The sequence below is a fragment of the Enoplosus armatus genome, chromosome 12, assembly GCF_043641665.1.
Source record: "Enoplosus armatus isolate fEnoArm2 chromosome 12, fEnoArm2.hap1, whole genome shotgun sequence".
NCBI classification, from domain to species: domain Eukaryota; kingdom Metazoa; phylum Chordata; class Actinopteri; order Centrarchiformes; family Enoplosidae; genus Enoplosus; species Enoplosus armatus.
Genome location: NC_092191.1, coordinates 17627024 through 17653185, shown reverse-complemented (window position 1 = coordinate 17653185; position 26162 = coordinate 17627024). Strand labels below are relative to the sequence as shown.

General features: G+C 41.4%; 1 protein-coding gene across 3 annotated transcripts; it reads right to left on the bottom strand.

The window, feature by feature from the left end:
* Window positions 1-1556: 1556 nt before the first annotated feature.
* Window positions 1557-25719, bottom strand: LOC139293858 (kinesin light chain 1-like). 3 transcript variants are annotated; one of them, XM_070915488.1, is made up of 16 exons: window positions 25651-25719; window positions 17942-18212; window positions 17358-17588; window positions 16182-16263; window positions 15387-15615; window positions 15159-15246; window positions 14322-14423; window positions 13622-13795; window positions 12875-12974; window positions 11545-11597; window positions 11192-11259; window positions 10830-10938; window positions 10243-10395; window positions 3614-3738; window positions 3323-3380; window positions 1557-3215 (listed from the first exon to the last, which is right to left on the bottom strand). In XM_070915488.1, exons 2-16 carry the CDS (start codon window positions 18188-18190, stop codon window positions 3141-3143), a joined length of 1896 nt encoding a protein of 631 aa, XP_070771589.1. In that variant the 5' UTR covers window positions 18191-18212; window positions 25651-25719; the 3' UTR covers window positions 1557-3140. The 3 variants fall into 3 exon arrangements, with proteins under 3 accessions (XP_070771589.1, XP_070771590.1, XP_070771591.1); XM_070915489.1 differs by having other exon boundaries at window positions 16182-16260; XM_070915490.1 differs by lacking the exons at window positions 1557-3215; window positions 3323-3380; window positions 3614-3738 and adding an exon at window positions 5048-7146 and having other exon boundaries at window positions 10270-10395.
* Window positions 25720-26162: the final 443 nt, after the last annotated feature.

Genomic DNA, 26162 nt, shown 5'->3' with positions numbered 1-26162 from the left:
AATGTTTTGGTGTTTTAATATCAATTTAGCTCTTTTTAGTTAAACAGTATAGACACCAACCCCTCAACAGTTTTAACCATTCCGTAGTTCCGTACATACAGTATAAAAAAAAGGCATTTTATTTTGAAATCAAGCTGTGTGTCTGTGGTCACTTGACGTGTATTCCCTATTTCCCTACAGTGGAGCTTCCGGTGCCCGTAACTGACCCGGGATAAGGAGTGCAACACTGCGACCCCCTGGTTCAACCTGATCACTGTTTCCTTCAGCTGCACTTATGAAGAATCCTTTCACACCATGCAAATAACTGAAAGAATCGAAAAACTAAGTCCAGCATGCGTCCAATACATATATTTTATTTATCAAAATCAAACTTATTACATTTTATTAAAATTAATGACAATTTGTTACCATGCAGATTCATTAAAAAAAGATTTGGCCCTAAGAAAAAAACCCATTGTCAGTTCGCAGTGACTTTACCTATTTTATACTATTACAATCTGTTAAAATTACTTTATTACTAACTAAATTAGTTTCTCTAATATTTTCTATATAGAACATATCTGTAATAGTTTGCTATATAATTCAAGTATGTATGTCTATGATGCATGTAGGGATTAATAATCCAACTGTAATGTTGTGTAGTATCCCTGATTGTAACTAATAAAGCCGTTTTTTCACGATGCTCTCATATCACAGTTAAACCAGCACATTCTGTACATTCAACAGTTTGACAGGTAGTAACTGGCACAAACCCAGTGAGTCCTGCCCATGCAAACACATCACTCTCTCAGCTGAAGGGGGACGGCCCCTGCTGGCACCACTTGTAGTACTGTGTGTGGGACTGGTGCCATGTTGCTGGTCCAGCTGGCACCTAGGTGGGTGATAGAAACATGCAGTCAACCAAGCTTAAATGAGTAAAGGGTCAAACCAGTGTTTCCCGATCATAGGAAGGAGCGGCATTGAATGAGGCAGGCCTGGAGGACACACAGTTGTAAAAAGGAAATTCAAAAGCCTATCATACAAAAACCTGACAGCCACTTTACTCACTGAATTCCTAATTTATGAGGAATCAGAGCAAAAACCTTTTTTTCATCTTTAGTTTCTGAGGACATGGTGTCAACTCTAATGGACGAATGAGCTCTGCTGTTCTGATTTATTGTTTGCTTCCAAGACAACTGGGGAAATGGATCCTGACAGCTCTCAGTGGAACGAAACCATCCTGGGATCTCTTAATGCAAAGCTCTCAAGAGTTCCTCAAGGGTTGAGGCTCCACATTAAAGCTCTGACATACTGAGAGATTACCAGTGAGCGGAGAAACCCCGGGCTGACTTCTACCAGGAGGTGGGAAAGCTCCGGGAGACGCATCACATCTTGGAAAGGCATCAGTGTTCACAGGGTTCCCACACTTATTTAAGACACTGGCGTTTAAGACTTGGTGTAATTCACTGTGTTATTATCTGCAGGTTTATGGACAGGGCAAGGCTTTTCAAGGCCTGTAGGGAGTCCTCACATCAGCCACATACAGTCTCATAAGAATATCTCACAAAAAACGCAGCTATGAATAGAAAAATGTTGGTTTAATTTCTGAATCAAGATTAGACAGTGGTTTAAGATTTGCTATTAGACAGTATTTATGACATATGGGATTGTTTAAGAATCAGATCAAACAGATGCACATTCAACTCTTACCAACAATGACTGATGATGAAACCGAAGAAAAGAAAAAAAAAATCCTGCTAATCTCCCGATGAATTCCATGATTTATGAACTTATGATCAGATTCTATTTTATACATTTATTAAAAAAGATGAAAACAAAAACACGGACACATGTAAAACAAGAAACAAAACAAAATCAAGAATAATTACGAGACATTCCAGTTCTTTTGAGTAGCTTCACTAAAAGAAATGCAATCAAAGAGAGAAGACCCCCATCTGAGAATTGTGCAAAATCTATCATTATCACATAGTAGAAATCTAGACATGTATCACACACCCTAATCACTGTAAACAACATTAGAAGAAGATGTGCTCACAGTTGGCAGCTCACACCAGCAGAGGTTGACTGAAATACAGGGAAACAGCCAGCCTGCAGATGAGTCTTAACATGGCACCAGAGATCATTCAGGATGACCAGGATGAATTAAGCGACCCAGTTCAGCCTCACACTTTGTTTATATACAATTTCAACATTTTCATGGTTGTGTTTTTCAGCACTCTGAGACCATAAATGTCTCAGAGATTGTTCCTGTGTTTTCTCTGCAATGGAGGAGAAAGTGGTGCAGAAAACACACTTGGAGCTCAGAGCTGAAGAGGTTAATGCAGCAGCTGATTTAAATTTCTCAGTTTTCTTCAAAATGGTTTTCAAACTTTGTATGAACAAAAGGTTATCCCTAACAAGTCACATGACTCACATGATGTCAGGAGGATAAACATTTCCCCCTTTTCCCCAAAGCTTTAACCAACACTTCGCATTGCAACTAAATCTCAACAGGCAAATGTATAACCGTTAAAATGAAAATAAAAATGATCTTTTTTTAAACCGTGTAGTCACGTCAACTTTACACGATGTCAGTTCAAACCCAACAGACCTATTCGATATATTTCTATTTTTGGGAAAATCTCCGAAGTATCTTTGCTTTCATTTTTAACATGAAGAAAATAATCTAATCTGCACTAATAAAACAATGAATGGCACAGGAAGACACACACATCTCAAATCAAAACAACATAAGGAGAAATGTACCAGAGCAGGTGACATTATGGCAACAGATGAAGTGAAAGTGCAGAGTCACAGTGATTTTGAATAAGGAGGATGAGGTATGTTTGCCACATTTAGGAGGCACTGAGGCAAAAACAACATTAGGAACATGATGAGGGGAAAATACCACGATGTGTCTCTGGAAGACAAAAAAGCATCAACCTGAATTTTAAAAACAAACTGGAAAAAACAGTTACGTATGTATATGTTTTGGTGACTGGACACGTCTTTGGGTCTGAATCTTGGAGGAAATGGGTCTTTGGGTCAGATGCTGACAGGCAGAGAAAGGGTGTGTGGGAGGCCGACGCTGTCTGGTAGTGTTGGTGTTCAGCTCAGAGAACGAGCCAAAAGGAAGGAGCCTCTTTGGGTCGGGGAACAGATCAGTTTGAAGTGTAGAGATCCACAGTACTGGAGCTCAGGCCCCGGCTCTCCCTGAAATTACTGCCTCCCTGAGTCTGACAAAGACACAGAAGATACGAGAGGGGATGGATATGAAGGTTAAAACATTACATTTCCCATAATATAGCATAAATTCAATATGATATAAGAAACTGTTCCTCACCTGGAAAGGGTCATCACTGGTTTTGTTCAGATAATTCAAAGAAGCGGCTCGCTTCATGCTGTTGAAGGAATAGTAAGAAAATAATGTTCATACAGAATCTGAGATCAGGATACAAAACGAGGATTATTCATGTAGCTGGGGAGTTCGTTTCCAAACTACTACGAATGTCATAACCCGAGAATCCATTTCACTGTCTGCTTCCCAAAGACATTACTTACTACTTCAACAACAGGTATAACTTGCTTTAAATGCCTGCTATCCATCATGACAGAGGATTTCTTCTGTTCTTACTTGGTACTGCGAGGTTCAGGCGGTCCGTTGCCCTGCAGTTTCTTCACCAGCAGCTCGCTGCTGCGACGTAAGACGTCCCTGAGCTTCCCCAGAGAGCCGCTGCGCTGCAGGGCTCCACTGCCATCCTGCAGACACATACAATCATCAGCCCACCCATTCCTCTCTGAAGATGTGTGGACAAGAACTCTTTTTCTTAACTTCTGCAGATGCATGCTTGTGTTATGAATAGCTGGTTACAGCCAGACAGCGTGATCACAGGTCTATGCATGAATTGACCCGCAAGAAATTAGAGAGCAATTAATTGGGTGATACTGATACATTTAGCTAGATTTGTAAATGTGTGCAATGTTATTGATAGCATGCAATGCTAGCATCATTTTATTTTGTGATAGCTGACATTTCAATATCACTTTCATCATTATCATCATCTTGTAACCATCAAGCAAATGTACTTTATTAATTTTTGAGATTTTTTTTTGGCATTTTTGCCTTTACTGGAGAATGATAGCTTGGAGAGTGACAGTATAAGAGAGAGAGGGGATGACATACAGCTATGGACCCGGGCCGGAAACAAACCCGAGCCGCTGTGGTCAGGACTCAGTCGATATGGTACCTGTACTACCCAGTGAGCTACTGGGGTTCCTCCAAATGTACTTTTGTAAAGTTACACCATTAGAATCAACTGTGGTCCAATGATTGTGTTGTGTGTTGTTTTTCATCTACAGTAACTAGAGCCTAATTGATTATTGATCAGCAACTATTCTGATAATTGATTAATCGTTTTAAACAGTTTTAAAGCAAAAATGCCAAAACATTGCTTAGTTTCAGCATCTTAATTGGGAGGCTACTGCTGCTTTTCTCTCTTTTATGATCTTTGGGTTTTGGTCTGTTAGTCAACAAAACAAGCAACGTGAATACGTCACTTTGTGCTTCAGTATAATGTGTCATTTTTCACTATATTCTGACTATTAATAGACCAAATGATAATCAATCTATAAAGATATTAACCAGCAGATGATTGATAGTGAAAATAATCAACAATCAAAGCTGTTTTATAGTGTTACAATAACTTGTCCATCCATCCATTCATTTTTACATTAGTCTGCTGTTTGTCGCATACCAGCTATCCTACACAGTGTGTGTTTTAATTACTAACCAACCAGTAAACACAGTGTGTGTACCTTCCTCTGGCTTTGGCAGGACCCACAATGTAATACTGTATAAACAGTGTTTGAGGTCATCATCATAATGCAATACAGGGTCATCACCAGCAGGGGGGACTGTGGGTACATCTGAGGATTTCCATGTATTTGCCAAAGACTAAATGTTCCACTGGGTGGCTCTGCAGACACCACTAGAGATGAAACATAAAAGATTTCCACTGATGGCACTTTAATACAGATGTCTCCATCCGATGCAGAGAAAAGACAAAACTTCACAAATGAAAAACTTTATTTCAGAATACCAACAAGTGTTGATGCAATAATCTTCACAATGCAGAATGGTAAATATAATGCAGTCCTACTTACTAAGATAGTGCTTATAGACCTTACCATTTATGTTCTTCCACTTTAGGAAACTGAAGTCACACTATATATGTCAAGAATAGACAGTTCAATAAATAAGCATTCCACTAACACAACAATATTGTCATAATTATGTGATGAACATAGTCAATTCTTTTGTTCAGAGTTGCATTAGAAGTATAGGAGTACTCATTGGAAGGAATGAAGAATCAAGGCAAGTAGCATACCGAAAAGCCGTATAGTGAATGCACTTGTCAAATCTATAAATACAGCCTACAATTACACTTCCAAGATGTTAAAGTCATTTTACATTCAGTAAGTTAAACATCTGAAATAACATGATCTTGAGGAAACACTCGCACTGTACTTCAGGTGTCTAAAAACATGATTCACCAAAGTGACGATGTTTACTTGCAAACAACTGTGTAAGAAAAAGGCAATACACTCCATTAAGCTTTGTGTTCAAAATACAGTATCCATAGCCAGAGAGGGCACTGTGACTGTACCACCAAAACATACACAAACACACACTAACACTACTGTGGAATCCAGACTTCCATTGAATTATAACACTAGCTTCTACTCCTACACCAACAAATAAAGGCAATTTTGGGCATTTACGTCCTTTATTTTGCAATCTATCATTATTTAGCAATCTCTCAGGTGGCCAGCGTCTGGGCTCGATGTTCCGATTGGTCTCTGCAGCCATATTGGCTTCATAGCATCGGCCAATGTTGCTAATTCCCTTTGTAAATGCCAGCTACTGTGTACAAATTGTACCAGCATAGAGCCTGTGTGAATACTCTTATCAAACCAAGGACACTGAAGCCAGCAAGAGCAACTTGAAAATAAATTACCATGGCAACAAGAGCTTAATGTGATCTGACCAATTTTGCTGTCAGCTTTGGGCTGGACTGATGTGGGCCCTTCTGGTCTTTCACAACAGGAAACACTGTGGCATTGTTGACAAACTACTGCTGCTTAATATTCAGCCAAAATAATAAACGTTTAAAAAATGTAAACAAAACTATACAAAATTAAAAAGGAAAACATATCTATAAAAACAAAAATAGCAATGCTCCCTTCTCGTTTCCCGCCAACCAAGCTGCAGAAGTTTAAAAGAAATTGTGTTTTGATTAACATGTGAAACGGCACAGTACCATTTGTTTCCAAACTGTTTAGGCATTTGATCGCATTAGCTAAAAACACATAAAATGGCAAAAAATACCTTTCTTAAAAAAAAAAAACACTAAAGATACTATTTATGGCTAAATACAGGCACCAGTATGGAAGCTAGCTTTGAGGTCAACTTTCACTTGTAGAGACAGGCTGCGAGTGCTCAAGGCAACAAACAAGTGAGACCAATGCCGGGCAACAGTGGAAATTCATTATTTTGTAATATACTGACTCTATAGTGATTGTTTTATCTGACTGTGGGTTGGAGTGATGTCTGGAGCCAAGGCTGCCATCAAAGGTGACACCGATCCTCAAAATCTTTCAGCATTTCTGTTTTTTCTTCCAATAAATAACTTTCCTGCTCCTCTATCTAGCGAAATAAATCTACTATGCACCGATGAAATATTACAAATGGGTGTTGGAGAGAGGAAAACAAATGTGCGAGTGACTTCCTCACAGGGAAAAGATTTCACACACAATGACTTTTTAAAATGTTAAGTGAGAGAAAGAGTTGAACGAGTGGTAACGATTTCTGAAAATGGTGGACGACACAGAGTTAGTGAGAGGAAAGGATAGAAAGAGAGAGTGAAAGAAAGAGAGGAAAAAACAGAGCAGAGGTGAGAAGACCAAACGTCCCAGCAGTTGTCAGATGAACAGGGGACAGAGGTGACAACCAGGAGGGAGTCTCTGCCGGAGGGGGGCACCGGCAATGGTAGAGGAGCTGTTGGTTTGTTGGGACAGAGAAGGCCAGAGGGAACGACAACACACATCCTTTTGCTATTGTGTTGGGGAAGGAGAGAAGGATGGAGGAATAATCTTGATGGCTTAGGCCTGATAAAAGAGAAAGAGAGAAACAGACAAAAACGGCACACATTGTAAGATTAAGAGCTCTGGGTTGGGCTTCCTACGCTAGACACCTACACATAAATCTGAGCTTCATCCCTTTTCTGCACTTCCCTGCACTAGTCCGATGTTAACTGTCTATGCTGCGCCAGGTTCACTGTATCAGCAACTGCAGCTTGGGGTCTGGTTATAGTTTTTGTAAACCCCAGCTGAGGGATCCTACACAAACAAAATGACCGGCAGCACAGGTGCTGTGTTCCTCTTTGTAAAATTACAGCTGTTCTGAGGAGCTGCACAAAAACAAGCAGGTCAGTGATGCAGTGGAAGTTGGGGGCTGCAGTCACCGTGACTCAGCGTTTTTTCTTTCCTCCCTGGGTATCAGAAAGCCTGAACTTGGCACGCTGCAGCCAGCCAGTGACTGTGCACTGCAGACGTGGGACATCTGCAAGCATCAGCACTGAAACGGCATTGTAATACAGCCATTAGACTGATGATAAGAGGGACTGACATTGTGAATAATATCTCTATCTGCAGCAAGTATGAATCTAAAAACCCTGCACAAACCTAGCAAAAGTTCTATCCGATGAATGATGAAAACATAATCTTAATCCTTCTATGCTAGCCTCAGGCTGCCCTACGTTCTCTTACCTTTAGAGATGACTAATTACCTTGCATACGTCACTATATACAAACCCACCCAAGCGTATTGTGTGGAATGAGAGTTGAAGAGGAAGAGTACAATCCACTGAGTGAGAAAAGGAAATTTGACTGACAGGCTGATTGGTTGTCATGGCAAGAGTAATCAACAAGGAAGTAGGTTAGCGACACGTAGAAAAGGCAAAGGATGAAATCTAGAAAACATGCAAACTAACAGGCAGCACATTGAAGCGTCTAGCCGAAAGCGCAAAGCACATTACAGACACACACACACTTAAGTCAAATCATGCATTTTAAAGAGCCGACAACTATCATCTCTTCAGAGTTACTGCCTTGTATACCTCCGCTTGTTCAGCACAAACTAAGTACATGAGCTCCTGTAAAGTGGCACTTTAATTAGTCCCATCTAAATGAGTGTAATAATGAAACAGCAGGTGTTTATTCAAATGCCTAATTTTGAAGTGAACTGTCAAGAGCAGAGAGTGTAAAGCACTCCTGTAGCCTCAGCAACATATCAGACTTTCTGTGAGAAGACATGTTTAGGCAAAGCTGCCTATCACATCATCTCACAGACGCAGACAGCAGTTCACGAGCTAGTTTTCTAAAACACAGGACAGCCAAGTTGTAGTGACATACTGTATGTTTGCAGCTTTGTAAATGAATGGATTGATGGAAGTTGTTAAACACTTTTAGTCAAAAGCTGAAAGGTTTTGTGACAAATTAGCTTTCAGAAACAATCTTTAGAAGCATGAGAATGTTATGAGTGCATTTTCCATTTTGACTGTGTGAGTTTCATCTCTAGAGCGACGGCCATGACGTGGATAATGAAATGCTAACACACACCCAGCAGTCCTCTGCATGCCATCACATGTTTCAAAGACAAACAGGTGCACGCTCGGATGAATACACATGCCGCTGCATTTGTTGGGAGTGAATTTTGAAGCGGTGTTGAGTTGGAGCTGTGTTATGTGTAGGAACATGTGTGTAGAAAAGCATTCACATTCACACAGCCAGCAAACAAAACCCCACCTTTCTACATAATGTTACTCAGAGGGAGCAGCAGACGTCGATGTTAACAGACATTTCTCAACCATGTGACAACACAGTGAACACACATGGTCCATTAGTGTGCATGTTAAGGGTGAGCCCAGCAGGCTGGCATTGCCACATGCATGTTTGGACTGGGTTGGTGCGGTGAAGGGCGTAGCTGCACTTAAGTGAGGGGAGAGGCACAGGCTCAGGCGAGGCATCTCTGCTGGCACAATCCTGCCCTCTGGCTTATGTAAGGCTATAACTGCACACACTGCTACACTGAATATCGTGTTTTCAGCGCTGAGTTCTTTAATAAAGAGGAGATGGGTGACAAGTCCAATGGGAAACACTGTGCCGAAATAAAAGCCCTGCAGTGAAATGACACTAACGACTGCTGAAACACAGCCAGAGCGGACGTTATAATGAGACAATAACCGCTACATATCAACCGCTCAGTTTACTGTGCAGAGGGACGAGCATCCAGGATATTGGGAACCCTGTCAATTGTGTTTAACGGTGGAAACATGAGAGATCCTAATAGGGACTCAGACAGGCTGTATCTCAGTGAGTCCCACAAAAAGCAAATTAATATTTAATATGTTGCCAGGGTGCCACAGAATGAGCTTGTGCCACTCCACTTTGTGCAGAAGCATTGCCAGCAAAACAACCAGTTATTAAAACGAGACACCGGGACTTCATTGTCAACAATGAACAACCAAAACATGAACATCTAGTCCAAAGCAAACTCTAGATGCTGTCAAAAACAACACGTCAGCATGCCAAGACACTCAATCAGCTTTACACTTTGCAAAAGGGATTTCCAGCTTAACCTCACGAGAGGAACAAGGCACGTCTATCAGAAGTTAATGGACTGGTACAGATACAGTTCACTCAGTGCAGCCAAACCAAGAACTGGGAATGAGCAGCGGTTCCACTGGTTAGTTTTTTTAAAAGGTGGGCCTAAAAATCATTCTGTGAAAAAGCAGGTTGTGCAACATGGACTTACAATAAATAATGTCACTCTTATTCAGCTTATGATGATGATGTGTAACACTGACATCATAAAATAACTTTGTGCTTTTGAGCAGTTGGACCACAGTGAAGAGAGGGCTTCCTGAGCTTCCTGTGAGGTGGATCGTCTCGTGGGGCTTCCTGACCGGCTCTGAGGAGTCCGCTTCCTGTTAAATGGAAACCCTGCTTCATCTCACTGCACTAATCTAAAAAGTCTTCTTGTCTCACCTTTCAATAACAAGTCACTGTCTATTATTTTGAATTCTATTCATTTGTAGGATGTTCTGTACCAGTCCACACTCTCCGTGACACTACTAACACCACCTTGTTCTTCCAGTGAGGTCACTGGCCGTGGTGACTCGACTATAGTGGATTTGTACTCACCCCGTTCCACTCGACGCCCATACTCACTTCCTCGCCGGTCTCAGAGCCACTCTCATACTTAACGCTGGTCAGGCTGTCCCTGCTCCTCCGCCTGTCGCCCTCTGTATCCTTCAGGATCTCCACCACGCGTGTCTGGTGGATGGGGTCGATGCCCTGATGGGAATAACACACAGGTATGACTCAAACAAACACACGTATCATAATCAGAACCAGCTCAGAGAACATTATCTTGTCGATATAGATGAGAGTGCAAAGTTAAATGGAGGTTATTAAAGGGATTTTATGTTTTCTGTCTCTTAATTCACTGTCACAGTTGCATCACAGAGACAAGGGGACATTTTAAATGACTGTAAAATGGGAGTGATGTTAGGGGGGAGAGGTGGAGGCTCTATGGGGGCTATCAATTAGAGACAAACCACTTACTGTGTTGCTCTGGATCCATAGCAATGTTGAGAAAGGGAAAGAAATATCATGAGATTTGCTGTCCTAACACGGGGAGCGTGTTTAAGAATTTACACAAACAGGAACTGATAAGTTATCTGCATGCAAGAAACATTTTCATTTTCAGTTCAGGAAATGCTGCTGACCTGCTTGCGAGACCTCACGGCGCACTCTTCCAGGGTCTCAGCAGCCTCTAGCTTGCCCTGTCGGCGGTACAGGGCCCCCAGGTTCCTCAGGGTGGTGTTCACTGTGGGGCTGGCCACACAGACAGGCACACCAATATTTAGTTACAGGTAATTTGGTCACAGCAAATTGATGTGTTATGTACTATAATGCAGGAAAATACTAAAAATACTTGAGGATGAGGAAAACTATTTATAAACTAATGCTGATTTAGTCACATTCCTAAAAAATAAACAAGACAATACAGAAAAATAACTTCACACATTTATAAAACAATAAATGTAAAACGAAGTTGTAAAAACAGGCTTATCGGGCTCGGCCTCACCTGTTGACTTTGCAGGCCTTGTACCAGCCTCCGTACTCTCCGTATGGAGTGTTGTCTCTGTGCTTGCCCTGGAAGTAAATAAGGGAGAGGAGGAAGAAAAGAGTGTGAGGGGGAGTGGTGATTTGAACTGGTTCAGCAGCATTTTTCTTGTGTTTACATATAACTAAATCATACGCCCACTGGGGCTTATATTGTGCGTGAAAATGGATTGTTTGTATTTCACTTCTGGAAATACAAACAGACCTGTTTATCCATGTTCCAACGCTGCATTTGACACGTTTCATTCTTTTAAGTTTTCAATATTTGCTCTGTTTTTGGACATGACATGAGGTTGATTGACACAAAGCCCTCACCTTGCTCATCTCCTCTCTTTCCTCGGCGTGCATCCAGATGGGCTTGTTTTCAGCTGCAGACAGACAGACAGCAGAGGTGGTCTACACACAGCACAACAGGACTGGAACAGATTAACTAGTTGACCTCATTGAATCCATCATGAACTATTCATGATGCAGGCTGCGCTTGCCATATTACCCTACTGACTAGGAGAGTGAAATCAGCCACTCAGTTTGTGTATTAGTCTGTCAAATATACCTGCGTCTTAGTAGGGGGACAATCTTTTTTTGGATTGTTTCTATGTATGAAAAACACAAGAGGAGGCTGGTGAATTCTGAGAGAGATTCTGTTTTGACCTGGAGCTTAAATGTTGAAATGTCGGCTAAATGTTTAAGAGTTGTTAATTCAGAATATATATGTATGTATATAAATATAACAGTGTAAATGCACCATTCAATTGTTTGAGCAAGGGAAAGAAGGTGAGGCTGGTGATGCAATATAAACAGTGAAGACACAATGTGATTATCCAAGCACACCGTTTTCAGATACTATGACCATTATGTAACCATTATTACGTATTCATGCTACAGATTCATTAAATATGCCTTTGAAACTCTCAAACATAGAATCTATAACTCCTTCAACACTATTTGCGACTGCTTGTGATAAAATATAAACCATTATTTTTTGCATTCAGGGACACAAACTGGTGGCGCATAATGCTGCTGTGCTGTTTCCCCTTAACCTTCAACTCTCTAACAGGTTTTAAAAAAAAAAATCTGGGCACTATTGTTGAGTTAAATGACACATGAAAAATAAACCTTTCAGAAAAATGCGAGATGCTTTTGCTTTTGTTCAAAAAGCGTGAGAGCGAGAGAGTCCCTTTCATTCCTCTTTTGAAAGCAGTCAATCTAAATCCCCAGAGGAAAGCCAACAACAGCTCAGCTTAAACTAAAAGAGAAGAAAATTGCATGAGTTCATCTTTCAGACAAGTAAACTCTTTATTTCTTCAAAAAGTTTGTTTAGATTCTTTGAGTCCTCTGAATGGTGAAGGTTGGCACCCTGCTCAGAACATCGTCCACTTTTTAACCATCTGTCCATCACTGACCCTGCTCGCTGGTGTGAGACAAACAGTAGATGGAAGATGAGACACAGAAAATAATCTGTATATTCTGAGGGCAGTTCAATGTAACCCACCACCTTTGTTCTTGGGATAATTTTGTATTCATTTATTGTGTTTTTAGGTTTGAAAAAAAGAATCTCCACCACCGCAATATAGAAATAACCTTGTGCATGTGCTGCCATATACTGTACGATATTAAGATATATTATAATACTATGAGGCCTTACCATCAACGGATCCAAACTCTTTCTCATGAGCACGAGTCAGAATCTCTTTGTACAGAATCTCAGCCTCCTTGTATTTCCCCTGTTTGAGAAAGCAGGACGCCTGAAGAAGAAAGACAGGTGAAAGCACATTTTACTGTTGGATCAAATGGGCCTATTGACTCACAATGTGCCCCCTGAGAGGGCAGCAGCAGTCTGTCTGCATATTTCTGCTGTGCACTGTGACTCATGAAAAATGATAGAGCACCACAGGGGCTGTCTCCATACAGCTTCTCCATCATCATCAGTGCGACAGGACAGATGGAGGGCCTTTGGAAAGCTACAAGCAGCAAGGCAGCAGACAAAGGACTAATGGCAATGCTAACTGAACCATGTTCTATAAGCAACTCTGAAGATGACGACACTTGTGCTGAAAGAGTAAAATGACATTTTATTAAGCTATCTTTCATAAGTTGTATTTTTAAAAAGCCTGTGCTGGAAAATAATGGTGTCCCTTTTGTAAAGCCAGGCACGTTGTACACCTGAAAAGCGTCAGCATGCTGAACACCCCCGCAGAGACCAAGCTCAGGCTGACAGAACGAATGAGTGATTCTGCTCACAATACAACTACGCTCTGCCTGCGTTTACCTTGGTACTTCCACGGCTCAATAGAGACTGTAATTCTTGTCAAAATGAATGGCATATTAAAGTGAAAGGGTTTGAAAGGAAGCACAATGAAAGCTGGTGTGGCCGTGGTAACTTATCTCTCACCAGGTTGTTCTTGGTTTTGGCCACATTGGCATCATCTGGGCCCAGCCTGCACTCGTAGATCTCCAGGGCACGGCAGTAGTAGTACTCCACCTCCTCGTACTTGCCCTGGTTCTGACAAAGCAGGGCCAGGTTGTTCAGCTGCTTGGCCACATCTGGGTGGTCCTTCCCCAGGACCTGATGGAAATCAAGAAGCAAGTGTTTCGAATTAACATTTCAGTCTATGCCTCTGCCTCAGTGCCTTTGGCTTTCTCCATGCATCTCGCCCTTCTGTACCTCTTGCTGCTTTCACGTCTGCCTGCTGCAGGCACTCAGGAGATCTAATAAAAGGCTGGCTGATCAATAGAGAGGGTACAGAGCTTTCAGGCAAAGAGAGACTCATTGCATTCTACAGAGCTTTCTGGCTTTGTCATGTCTCCCATCTATCACCTGCTACCCATTTTCAGCTGTGCTCTCAATTAAACTCTAATTCCCCTCCGACACCGGAACGGCCCCCTGTGGAAACTTCAGACTATTTAAGAAAATAATTTGCTCTTTTCCCTATTTATAGTCGCTGGCGTTACAGTAGCTCCAATTGGAAATATTACCGCTGTTAATTAGTTTATTACAATGAGCTAACTGTTCACTGGTTTAGCCTTGAGATGAGGCCTCGATAGCAGTGCTGTGGATGGCTCTACTGGTGCAATCCAGGGATATGGCCTACCTTTTCTCTGATCTCCAGAGCCCTCTTACACAGAGGCTCGGCCTCCTTGTACTTCCCCCTCTTTCCATACAGCACAGCCAAATTGTTCAGCGTTGCAGCAACCTGGACATAAAGAAACAGAAACAACTCATAAGACCACTTCCTTTCTCTGCTTTGCTTTCGTAGTGGCAGTTTAGCTTCACAATATCAGAGCTTAATTTGCTGTTGTTTAATGACACGTCACTGTCGTAAAAATGTATATTGTTCAATCAAACAGTCTTTTCAAAAAGCTCAAAGCCACCTGGATTACACAGGATGGTAGTAACCTGCCTTTGTTTCATTATTCTGTGTCTAGGATCAGACTGAGTGACAAGAGCAACAAAATGAGGCAAACTGCAAAGCCCACAGAGCTGCAGGGACCAGCACTGTGCTTTCATAGCTACCTTTGGGCTTTACGAGGTGTTTTGGTGCTACAGTGTAAATCGATTCTTACAAATCCTTCAAGGGAATGATACACATAGTATATATTAATGCTTTCCCATTGGTCCTTTTATTCCAACTGCAAAGATTTTGTGATTTGCTTCATGTTGGATGTTATGAGCAGACACTAAGGAGTTGTGATTGATTACTTTCAAGCCTGCAGGCACATGGATAAAAATCCATACTTTAATAGTGGAAACATATCCATCCAGACCGACTGAGTCAAACAGTGAATACAGGAGACGGTGCGGTTATTGTCTCCATGTTGACAGAGTCTTCGAGTGATTATGAACCAACACCGGATGACTAATCTGATCTATCTAAACACGGATGAGTCCACTTGAAGATATGGTTGCCATGACAATGGTGGAGTCTTACAGCGGGATGGTCTTTGCCCAGGGTTTTCTCCCGGATGGACAGAGCATCGTTGAGCAGATGGGCGGCCTCTTTGTATTTGTTCTGATCCCTGCACGAGTGAGAGGGAGGGACAAGACAACGCGATCAGACTGAAGTTTTCTCGCTCGACTAAATTTATGTAGAAAGAAAGTAAAATAGTAAAAATAACAGTAGAACTAGCTAAAGCTCCCATGTGGAGCCATTTCTGACCTATAGACCAAGGCCAGGATGTTGAGCATGGTGGCCACGTCAGGATGGTCGTGTCCAGAGGTCTTCTCCAGGTCCTCCAAAGCCTGCTTGCAGAGGGGGACAGCCACCTCGTACCTGCCCTGGGAGGCATACTGGATCACCAGGTTGTGCAGGGTTCTCAGACGGGCCGGGATCTCGTAGCCTCCCTGCTGGGCTGCAGCCACAGCCGCACTGTTGTGTTGGTGCTGCACTGTGGGGTACAGAGGCCAGGGCAAAGGTCAGCTTGGATGTCAAAGGGAGGAAACTCCAACCTGATTATAACTACATTTGCATACACACAATACTGTGGCTTCAGGGAGTAATTAGATTATGGGGATAATTCAATTAGTATTTAATGGCATGACACAACATTATCTACCCCAGTGTCCTGGACTTACATGGGTAATCAGGTTCATTTACTAGGAGCGGGATGTGACATCAGATAATCGGGCCTATACGACCTTAATATCAAACCAAAAATGCCAGATTTTCCTAAGCAGGTTTACTTGCAGTCTATCAGAATTTTGCCATTATTTTGACCACAACAAAAACATTATGCATCATGCTTTAAAACTCTCAATTGTTTTACTAATTGCGTTTCTAATAATGTAATAATCATTCATTTTTAATCACCTACTATAAATACTTTTGGATAAACATGTATTACTAGCTCTTCACTCTAAATGATGACTGTATCATGTTGGAAGCAAACTCCTGTATCACAGAAAAGCTGTGTCATCAGGTTTCACAGTTACATTTGAATACTGTTGTTCTTACTTCCTTGGCCATGCTCCTCCTCATCATTGGGGAAGAGGTCGTCCAGGGAGTCCTTCGGTGTCTCTCGGTCCTTCTCCTCCTGCTGAGAGGATAAAACAAACCTGCCGGTCAGACCCTCTAACAGACAGCAGGAATCAAGGATGACAATTCAGGAATCATCCACATCAGGTATTTGAAATGAACAATGACAGATGATAGAAATTACACAAAAACTGAAGAATGTCTACCAAAGCAAGCATGCATAAGATAATATGTGATCGTTAGCTTGATATTTATGATTATAGAGTGGAGATATTTAATTTACCACTGTCATGTAGTTTTACACATTTAAGCCAAAAGGCCTTTAAAGATAATAATACCTCATATAACATACAGTAATGATCAAAGATGGACAAAAAAAGTGATCTAACCTCATCACAGTTATATATATGCAATTGCTAGTATTAGAGAATGTATACCAATACATACAAAACTACACTACATTAAAATTATACTTTATATCATGAGCTCATTATTTCACCTTGACAGGATTAATTGGATTTTAAGGATAAACTGAAAGATTATTGAGAAGATATTTTTTATAAAACAAACAACTATTAACACCACATTTAAAAGGAAATGTTTATATTATTTTAGACTGAAAAAAAAAACAGATGACTAAATGTGATTTGAGTTAAACTTTAACGCAGCGGCCTGAAAAGCTGCTTTCAGAGCAGGAACAAGGATCCTTCAGGCTGGATGGGTTCATGAGGAGTTTAGCGTTTACAGGTGATTACAGCCTCTTTTTGTGACTAAGAATAAGGTCAGACTATGCAGCGATTCATCCCCACCACCAGATCAATAAAGACCTGACCAGAAAGGCTCATTCCTGGAAGGCTGTGCAATTTCTTATTCCTGTCACAAACAACAGCTGTGTTTTTTTTCCTCTTCTATCTGATATCACTGACAGTTTGCTGCCCTTTAGAGTTAAATCAGGAATTTTAAGGCAGATTCAAAATAAAATTGTTGCAAGTCGGTTCACAGCACAGGACTTGTATTAGTATGTTCTGGCTATTTCTGTCCAGTCAATTGAAGTCAGCGGTGTTGAAAAGGAACAATCCTGAATCCTGCATTTGTAATTGTAAGTGAGGGGCTTCAGTCTTGATATCAAGCATACGGTCAGAACACAGTACTTACAGTGGGTGAGACATCTTCATCATATTTTTTGAGCTGGTTCATGAACTCCAGGTGTTTCTTCTCCTCCTCCAGCTGGGCCACGCTCTGCTCGCTCTTCTGCAGCTTCTGCTGGGTGTTTGCCAGCTCGTCCCGCAGCCACTGGTTTTCCTGGCAAAGCCTCCTCACCTGCGCACGCAGCTTCTGCTTCTCCGACTCCACCGCGTTCAGGTGGTTGGACAGGGCCATCATCACCTGGGACGGAGACAGCCAGAGACATTTAACAAGGGCAGACTGTTGCAACGGCAAGGCAGGAGAGTACAAACTGGGGCTGATTCTGAATGAATCATGATCACCACACGAGCTCAGTATAGAATGAGGAAGCAAAGTAGTGGGCAGTAACACATAGCTGTGTGGGTTAAATAACACATAATTTACTACATTGTGACACAGGCTCTCTTTTTCTGCCAATGCTAATATTAAAACCTGTGACCCACTTCACAGAACATTTGTTTTTTTGGTCATATCATCCTAGTGTAACTATATCTACTCATTAAGTAGGAAAATACTGTTTTGCCCACCCTCATACCTCTACCACCCAGTCTTACCTGTGCTTCTCCCAGGCCCAGTTCAATCATCTCCACCGACTTGCGGAGCAGGTTGGACTTCTCGTGCACCAGGTTGGCCTCTTCATCCTTCTTTAGGCACTTGATGGTCTCCAGGAGGCTGTGGAGGATGGAGTTGTGCTCGTTCTTCAGGGCCTCCAGACCCTGGATCACCAGCTTCGTGTTGGAGATGATCTCCTCCTGAGAGAGCTTCTCCAGCTTCTCTTCCCGTGGATACACCATGGTGGACATCTTCTATGTAGCTCAGGGAAACCTGTACAGATAAAAAAAAAAGGGAACCCGCTGTTAACAGGCTAACTCACTGGACACTGTGGGAACATTCAAACAGCAGCAGCTGCCACATTAAAGGACATTTTCATAACGCTCTTCCAAAGATGCAGCTGTGCTTGTTTAAAACTGAAATTCACAAAACAGACCCTGAGATCTCGGCTGAACTGCAACTGTCACAACATGTATCCTGATACTTTTCCTCTATTTAACTGAAAGTATCTTCAATTTCAAATGATCTTTCACACTATGAACCATCTAAGGCATTCTCTGCTTGAGTAACATGACAGAAGCCACTTTCCGTTCTCTGTTTAAACATATCAATGTCTGACAGACACCACGTCATCATTCTGTGCTCTGCTAATGAGATCGCAGCATGATCCACCAGCAATGTGACGGCCATAAAAGGGAAAATGCAAATGAACTTGTGTTTTATCACTACAGGGGAGCTGTTAAATTAGACAAATACAGAAGGTATGTAGTTCAACAGAGAGAAGGCTTCTTGAATAAAACATGAATTAAAACTATGCTCCAACTGACTCAGGGTAAATTTCTCAGCTGCAAGTGTCAAATAAATAGCCACATACAAATTAAAGACATGGATAGTAGCTTTATGCATCGCCGAGCGCCACAGGGACATATTATTCTGGTTGGCAGAGTGTTGGGATTTGGCGCCTATAATAAGCTCTGGTTGGGAGTTGGGCTGCAGCTTGCAGTGTAACAGAGGGCACACAGATGCTGCAGTGTGGGTGCCTTCTGGTGCCAAACAGAGGCCTGGCCGGCTGCATGACTGGCTGAAGAGTCAAGGAGAGGATGACATGACAAAAGCCTCAGTAATACAGCTTAGCAGCTGGTCAAGTCACAGAAAAAAACCCTCAGAGTCAATAATATTGTGTTCTGAAGAAATGTCCGCCCTTTGGTGAGCGCATGGAACATGTGCTATTTTCCCCAAACAGGCTGAAGATAACCTATGACTCACCGAGCCACGTCACTGTCGGTTACATCGTGCAAATGTCAGTGCAAAAAGCGGCCCTGCCCTTCCAACTGGGGTTGGGGCAATGTTGAGCTAGTGCATTCTGTATTTTAGCACCAGTGAGGATAAGAGTTTAAGGATGAGGGGGATTGCAGTAATAAACACCAGCTGAGAGCCATCTGCCATGAGAAAAATATACTACACCATTAGTGAGCCACTCCCTGCTTTGCTACTTGCATTTCAGCAGTTGTCTATTAAAGGAGAATATTGAGAAAATAAAAAGATCAACAAAAGCCCTAAACAACTGCAATAAATAGCTATTTGCTTTAATGTGATAATGGAGGAGATAATGATAGCTATATTAAGTCCTGTTGTAGACACCTAGAATTAACAGATTTTTCTCTGATTGCTGGGTTAAGAATCAAACTACTTGAGACATCACAACATGATAATAAATGGCTGCTAGGGCTGCAGCTATCGATTATTTTCATTATTCATTGATATGGTGATTATTTTTCAAAGATAAGTCGTTTGTCTGTGAAATATCAGAATGGTAAAAACATGCCTGTCACAAATTCTCAGTGCCCAAAGTGACGTCTTCAAATGTCTTTTATTGTCCACCAAACAGTCCAAAACCAAAAGATATTTTGTTTAATATCATGGGGAAAAGGAAGGAACCCAGAAACATTTCAGAGGCTTGGAACCAGAGAATTTTGTATTCCTTCTCAAATTACTCATTCTCAGATTCATCGATTATTTTTCTTTCAGAAAATCTATTTTTCTTGTGTATTTGCTATTAATCTTGGCTCAGTTTTACAGCTGACAGTTGCACTGGCAGAAACACATACAACATGTCCAACTGGGTCTGTTGCTAGTATCCAGTAATTACGTCCCTCCTGTGATGTTACGCATGTCACATCATGTAATCACAGCTGGGCTCTGCTGGGGGAGTGTTATTTATGATGCTAATATGTTTCATGATGGACACTAGACAAGCACACAGGGCAGCTACTGCAGTCAAGTAACGGCCAACTGGATGTCAGCCTGTGGAAATGAGCTTTAATCAGGATGACACTGGAGCCACCAAGACTGTGCCACCAGCTGCAGGCTCTGGACAGGCAGGAGAACAGCAGTGATCGATAAAAAAGTGTCAGGTAACCGAACACTATGGAGTGTATGGGAGAATACAGACAAGACGTATGCATCTCTGCCGTCATGTGAAAACTCAACTTGAAATTATTTTCCCCTTTCCTCCAATGAAAAGCTTTACCATCCGCGGGTTCATGAACCCGCTTACTTAAATCCATTGAAGAATTCAAAAAATGCATAATGTTCGAAGGAAAAGGTATCAATTGATTTTTCCTCTTTCCCAATAAAACACAGTTTTGGAGATAGAAGCTTTTCTGTTAAATTCCTGAAGCCTCAGTGTGGTGAAGGAAAAAGTGAAGGGTGGAGTAATCCTGGTGCAAAGCAGATAGCATCTTATCTAAGCTGTTCAAACGCTGAAGCAGTGTGGATGGACTAATATTGAGCATATTAGATATGGTACCCAGAGGGGACATTGAGCTTTTCTCATCTGCTATTTGGTACTTTATTGCACTTCATATACGATCATCTCTTTACTTTCGTTTTACAGGAAGAAACAGAAGAGCAGTAAAAAGCTAATTCACAGAGACAGCCAAACTCTTCAGAGGAGAGCAGGGTGACAGGATCCATTCACACATCTAATGACCTAATTCTAATGAAAAAAAGCATATAATCGTTTGAGAGTAACATGCACTTTCTTTCTAAATCACTTCAAGAGCTTTCAGATCATCAATATATACCTACATGGAAGTCTGGAGAAAGTGGGACCTTGTATTTGCTGCTAGTTTAAAAAATCTTTCAACATTTAAAAATATATAAGTATTAAGGTCAAATGAGCTCATACTCAGATATATGAAAAACAGATCTGGTAAGAATTCAATAGTACTAAACCATTGTATGGAGATATGCACATATTTAGTATGCCAAAAACAAAATGACCAGAGGGCGTACAGTCTGCGGCTGCAAGCATGCAGAACAGTAAAATGTGCTAACAGTAAAGTTAGTCAGCAGGCAAGAAGTAACACGTTTTTGGGAGAACTTACATGAAAGAGAAATAGACTATAGCTCAGATAACTGAAAGCAATTCTGTCCTGCCAGAAAACTGACTCACTACTTAACATAAAGGTCAATTCAAATGCTTCAAACAAATGGAGTTAAACTCTCATTTGCATGGTCAAAGAGAGGTCTGTTTTGTATAACATTTTGAGTTGAGCAGCATTTAGAGTCACAAGCTATATGAGCATTATGCTGCAAAAAGGGGTGAACCCTACATAAAGTCAAGGTTGAGACTATAAAACCCTAATTTTACTATGAAGACAGACGAAGAGAAGTTTGCTTTGCCATCAGAGCCTACTGTATATTCCTCCCTGATAAGCTCTTACCTGCTCTGAACAAGATAGGAAACGATGTCTTTGAAAGATCAAGCATATTCACAGATCAGACAGCTTATTAACTTGTACAGTTATTCTGACTCTAAGCAGTTTAGCGCCTATGTGGATGAAAGGCCTGATTAGCTGGGTATACACAGTAGCTAACAAAGAGAAGAACTGCTTTCATTCAGTCAGGGGAGAAACAAGCAGCTCCGCTTTGATAAAATATACAAACACCTGTATCAAGGACTTCTGCTTTCTTCAGACGGCTGAAGTTAATATTTTCCCAGTCTTTAAAGAGATGAGATAAAGTCCAACGAGCCTGGTGTTTTCCTTTAAAAAGATTGCCCTTGAATTAATCTTTAACATTTACTTTTTTGTGTTTCCTACAAATCATGTGCACATGAACAGACTGACTAAATGAAATGACTATGCACCAGCTGTAATTCATGAGGCCCAGAAACTTCTCATACTGCTAAAAAGGATCACAGTGCTTTAAGGACAATACAAAAATTGCACTCTCCATGTGCATGTGACACATTACACTATACAGCAGCACATATCACTTGATTTGGGCTTTTATCCTAATGCCCTCATGATCAAGGATCAAGTATTATTCAGGGTTCAGTAGCGGTGGGTCAGGAAGCTACTAAGAAAAAATGTCCACCTCTTAAAACAAACAAAAAGTAAACACGGGCACACAAGGAAACCATTTTCGACAAATCCCTCAGCCCAGAGTTACCTGACCTACCATTTTAATACATACGCAACATAGATAAGACGTGGTGCGTTAACAGACGTTCTAAAACCATTATAGTGGCATGTTTATACAATATATAGGACCATTATAGTGACACAACTTATTCTAAGCAAAGTGGTCTCGGCTCTTTCATGAGGACAAATGACGGGAAACAACTGACAAAATATGAAAAGGGCAAAATGCACTCTCAAAGATCCTTTACAAAACCCCCTTAATGCCTGCTAAGGCTTAAGTCATCTATCGGTCATGCTGGCAATGTTTTCAGCTGCTACAGCTTGCTGGACCAGAAAACTAACCTCTGTTTCAGTGGCAGATCAGAGCCTCATAGTTTGGCACGGAGAAAAGCTGATGAGATAATGACTCCTCCTCCAGCAAGAGCGCTACACGCCAGCAAAGTGCATCATAAAACTGCTGTGCTAATCCAAAGTGATCCTCCTTAAAATGAAAATGGAAACCTTCAGCGTGAAACAGCGACAAATGGAAATGAAACAGGACAGGAGTGAGAGCTATGAGTGCCGTCAGTGGGGAGGAGGAGGATGGGAGCTGCTTGCAGGATGATGATGACCTTCCCACTGCTCCATCAGAACAACCAACATCAGCTCAGGGTGCACATCAAGAGACAGCCCCGCCCACAGTGGGAGGAGAGCAGAGGAGTGTGCAAGAGCAGGTCGGATGGGGGAGGGCGCCATCCTGATCTAGACTCTGCTCCTCTACACTCATCAGACACAAAGGAATAGGTCTAATGAGACACAATGAAGTAGACTCAATGACACCGTTTACAGGCTCAAAAGGACTTTCACATGCCACCAAGGCTGAGGGCACACAACACACTGCAAGGTTAAAACCTACTGTATCGTGGTACTATGCAGTATATGTGAAAATATTACACTGATTTACATACAGCTCCCGGCCTCATATTCTGAGCACCAAGCAATAAATGTCTGGTGAGCCAATTTCACTTATAATCCAAAATCAAACCATTTACCTTGTGACGTCCTGCAAATGGTCAGAAAGTGACAGGAACATCTGGAGCCCACCAAAACATTTGCAACATGACACGGGACCGTGATCATCATATATACCACCGGAAATGTCCACTCATACAGTAAGACAATCTCTCCAGTGACGTTCACAGACTGAATAATACAGCAGTGATTAGAGAGCTATCTAGTTTCTGATAACATGATTACATTGGATTTCCTAATACAAGCACAAGTCAAATACCTGTCAATAGATCACCTGTGCTCCATGCACCTTAAGAGAAAAACCTATCAATATTTTTTTACATTGTATAGGGTGTTGTGAATCAAAAATACACAAGAATCTCAGCCTAGATACTTTTACTGTCTGCAGAGTCACGTATTAGCAGCTTAAGCTGTAGCAAAAAAAATCTTCAAACCATATATTATAAAAATTCTGTTAACTAATAAAAACTTCAAAAACTGAATAGACAAGTCTTAAATTGACGTTGTTTTGATGAGGTGGATCAGGAACTGAATTTTATGGAGTGGTTAGATGACTCAACCTTGCAAGAGGGATCAAAGGTCACATAATATTGCAGCAATCCTAGCACATTCAGCCCAGAAGCCAATACAAATGCCCAAGAGGTGAGAACAGTCTTATGAAAGACTGTTCTGTTTTTAAAGAAACATTTTGTGGACTTGATGGTGACTGGTTTACTACTTTCTGGGCAGTGGAAACCTGGGTCATTTCCCTTTCATGTTTGCCCATCCAGAGCGCTACTCTTCATTAGTCTCCAGAGGCCTCAACATTATCAGATCTCCCTTTGGCAAATACCATCATCACTCAGTCCCTCGTTTCTCCTAATCCCTCCCTACCATCATTGTTCCACCGTCATGTAAGTCGATTGGGCTTTTGCACACTGATCTCCAAGAAGAGGATCAACTGAATAACCCTTAATTGTGCATAAGTGTGTACTTGCTACTGCGAAGTGTAATTGAACATGGAATCTTCCTGACTTTAGGGAAGGATAAAAACTCATTAGAAGCTGCCATTTACTTCTTTACAGTTGACTGGATTTGGTTTTAAGCAAACCTACAGACAAAAGTAAAAGTTTTTTAATTATAACCTTATCGAAAAGCTGAATTGGACTAAAAATCCTTAATGAGCACATGCAAAACATGCTATGGAAACAGACGTTAAAGAGAGGATGTGGTGCTTGTTTTATAATAGTAAAATAATAGCATAGGAAATGGAAAAGGGCAGACTGCAGTGGCCGATCTCTGTGCCATCTCCCCAGAGACGCTTTCCTGTCTACTTGATGAAGTTTGACACCAACAGATTACTTTATCTTCCTCCGTTTCCTGCACAAACAGCAGTCCAACACACTGTCCGCATCACCACAAGATACAAAGGAGAGTCAGTCACCAAGGAGGGTGTGGCAGGGCCTGGGACAACCAGGAGGGAAGTGCCACTGACACGGTCCACAGTCATCCATCACTCCACTGAGACCAGCTGCTCGAGGGCTGTTTTCCCACTAATGGGTGTCTGAAAAACGTCAGCCTGAATTTTGCTGCTGATGCAGGAAGAGGTACCTGACAGTGCATCTGCCTAACCTACGGAGTTTAATGTCGAAAATGTGACACCTGTGATTATAAACTGTTCTCTACACAGTTCTACAATTATGTAACCTGATCAGTGTGATTTGATTTAATTTCAAATGTCAATGGCATGTTAATGACTCTGCACAACCTTAGCGTGCTTGGAACACAAACAAGAAATCTTCTGAACATTTTGCAAAATTACTTCAAAACATAAAACAGCAGCTCAAGTTGTCTATCGTTTGACATGAGCGCTGCTCATTATTTGACTCACAATTTCATTTTGTTGTGACTGATCGCAGTTCACAACGGGGCTAGGCTTTCCTACCTTCATCTACCAGGTTCTTAATTAACAAGAAAAGCAGATTTTAGCCGTTCTTTCCTTCGCTGGATTTATTGGGATATTTTCTGAATGGATACTCCAGTAGGTTTAGCTAACCTCACAGTGAAGCTTGCGTTTTGATCTGTTTAGCGCTCCGGGTCAGCGACTAGCTAGCTTCAGCTAACCAGCTAGCATCACCACTCCCTTTGGTTTGAGAGTTCTCTCTGTTCAAACCGCCGAGCTGATCATTTCTATACACGGTATCTTATATTGATACAACTTAAACACAAGGTCATACACAGGGTCCATACACTTAAATCTATTAGTTAGTGAAAATACAGCTATCACTTACCAAGAGCTAGGACTGACGGCTAGCTCAGCCCCTTTAAATCCAAAATGTCTCCAGCACAGCCAGATTCTCCCAGCAGCCTCTGCGGCTGAGTTGATGTCCAGTGACGTCATGCTTTGTTTTCGCCACTTTTCTTCGGAGAAATCATCCGCCAGATTATCTATTTTCAAAGATTATGTATTTTTACTTGGAAGGTAAATGTAAAAGTTACTGCGCACGTGACAGAAGATTGTGACTTTAACCTTCAGGTTTAATTTTAACTTTCAAAGACATACGACTATAAACTGTGACAGCTCATAACGATACCAGAGAGAAAATAGTGACATCTGGTGGTAATTCTACCAGTTCAATATCATTTAAATTCTCCAAATGATTCTGCAAACAGTTAATCCAAAGAAAGATTTTACTTGCTCCGTTTGAAGACAACTGTTGCCTTCCCTTGCGATAAGTTTTGCATTACCTCCCATTATGTTTACAATCCCCCTGATAATAGGAACAGCTAGTGTGTTGGTCCG

Bases quoted from the DNA above. Each gene is read 5' to 3' on its own strand.
- LOC139293858 (XM_070915488.1), bottom strand. From the start codon at position 18,190: ATGTCCACCATGGTGTATCCACGGGAAGAGAAGCTGGAGAAGCTCTCT. The intron at 10,939-11,191 runs GTGAGGCCGAGC...CTGTGTGGCCAG, and splicing joins AAGGCCTGCAAAGTCAACAG to CCCCACAGTGAACACCACCC. The intron at 3,739-10,242 runs GTGAGTACAAAT...ATGTGTCTGCAG, and splicing joins TGGGCGTCGAGTGGAACGGG to GATGGCAGTGGAGCCCTGCA.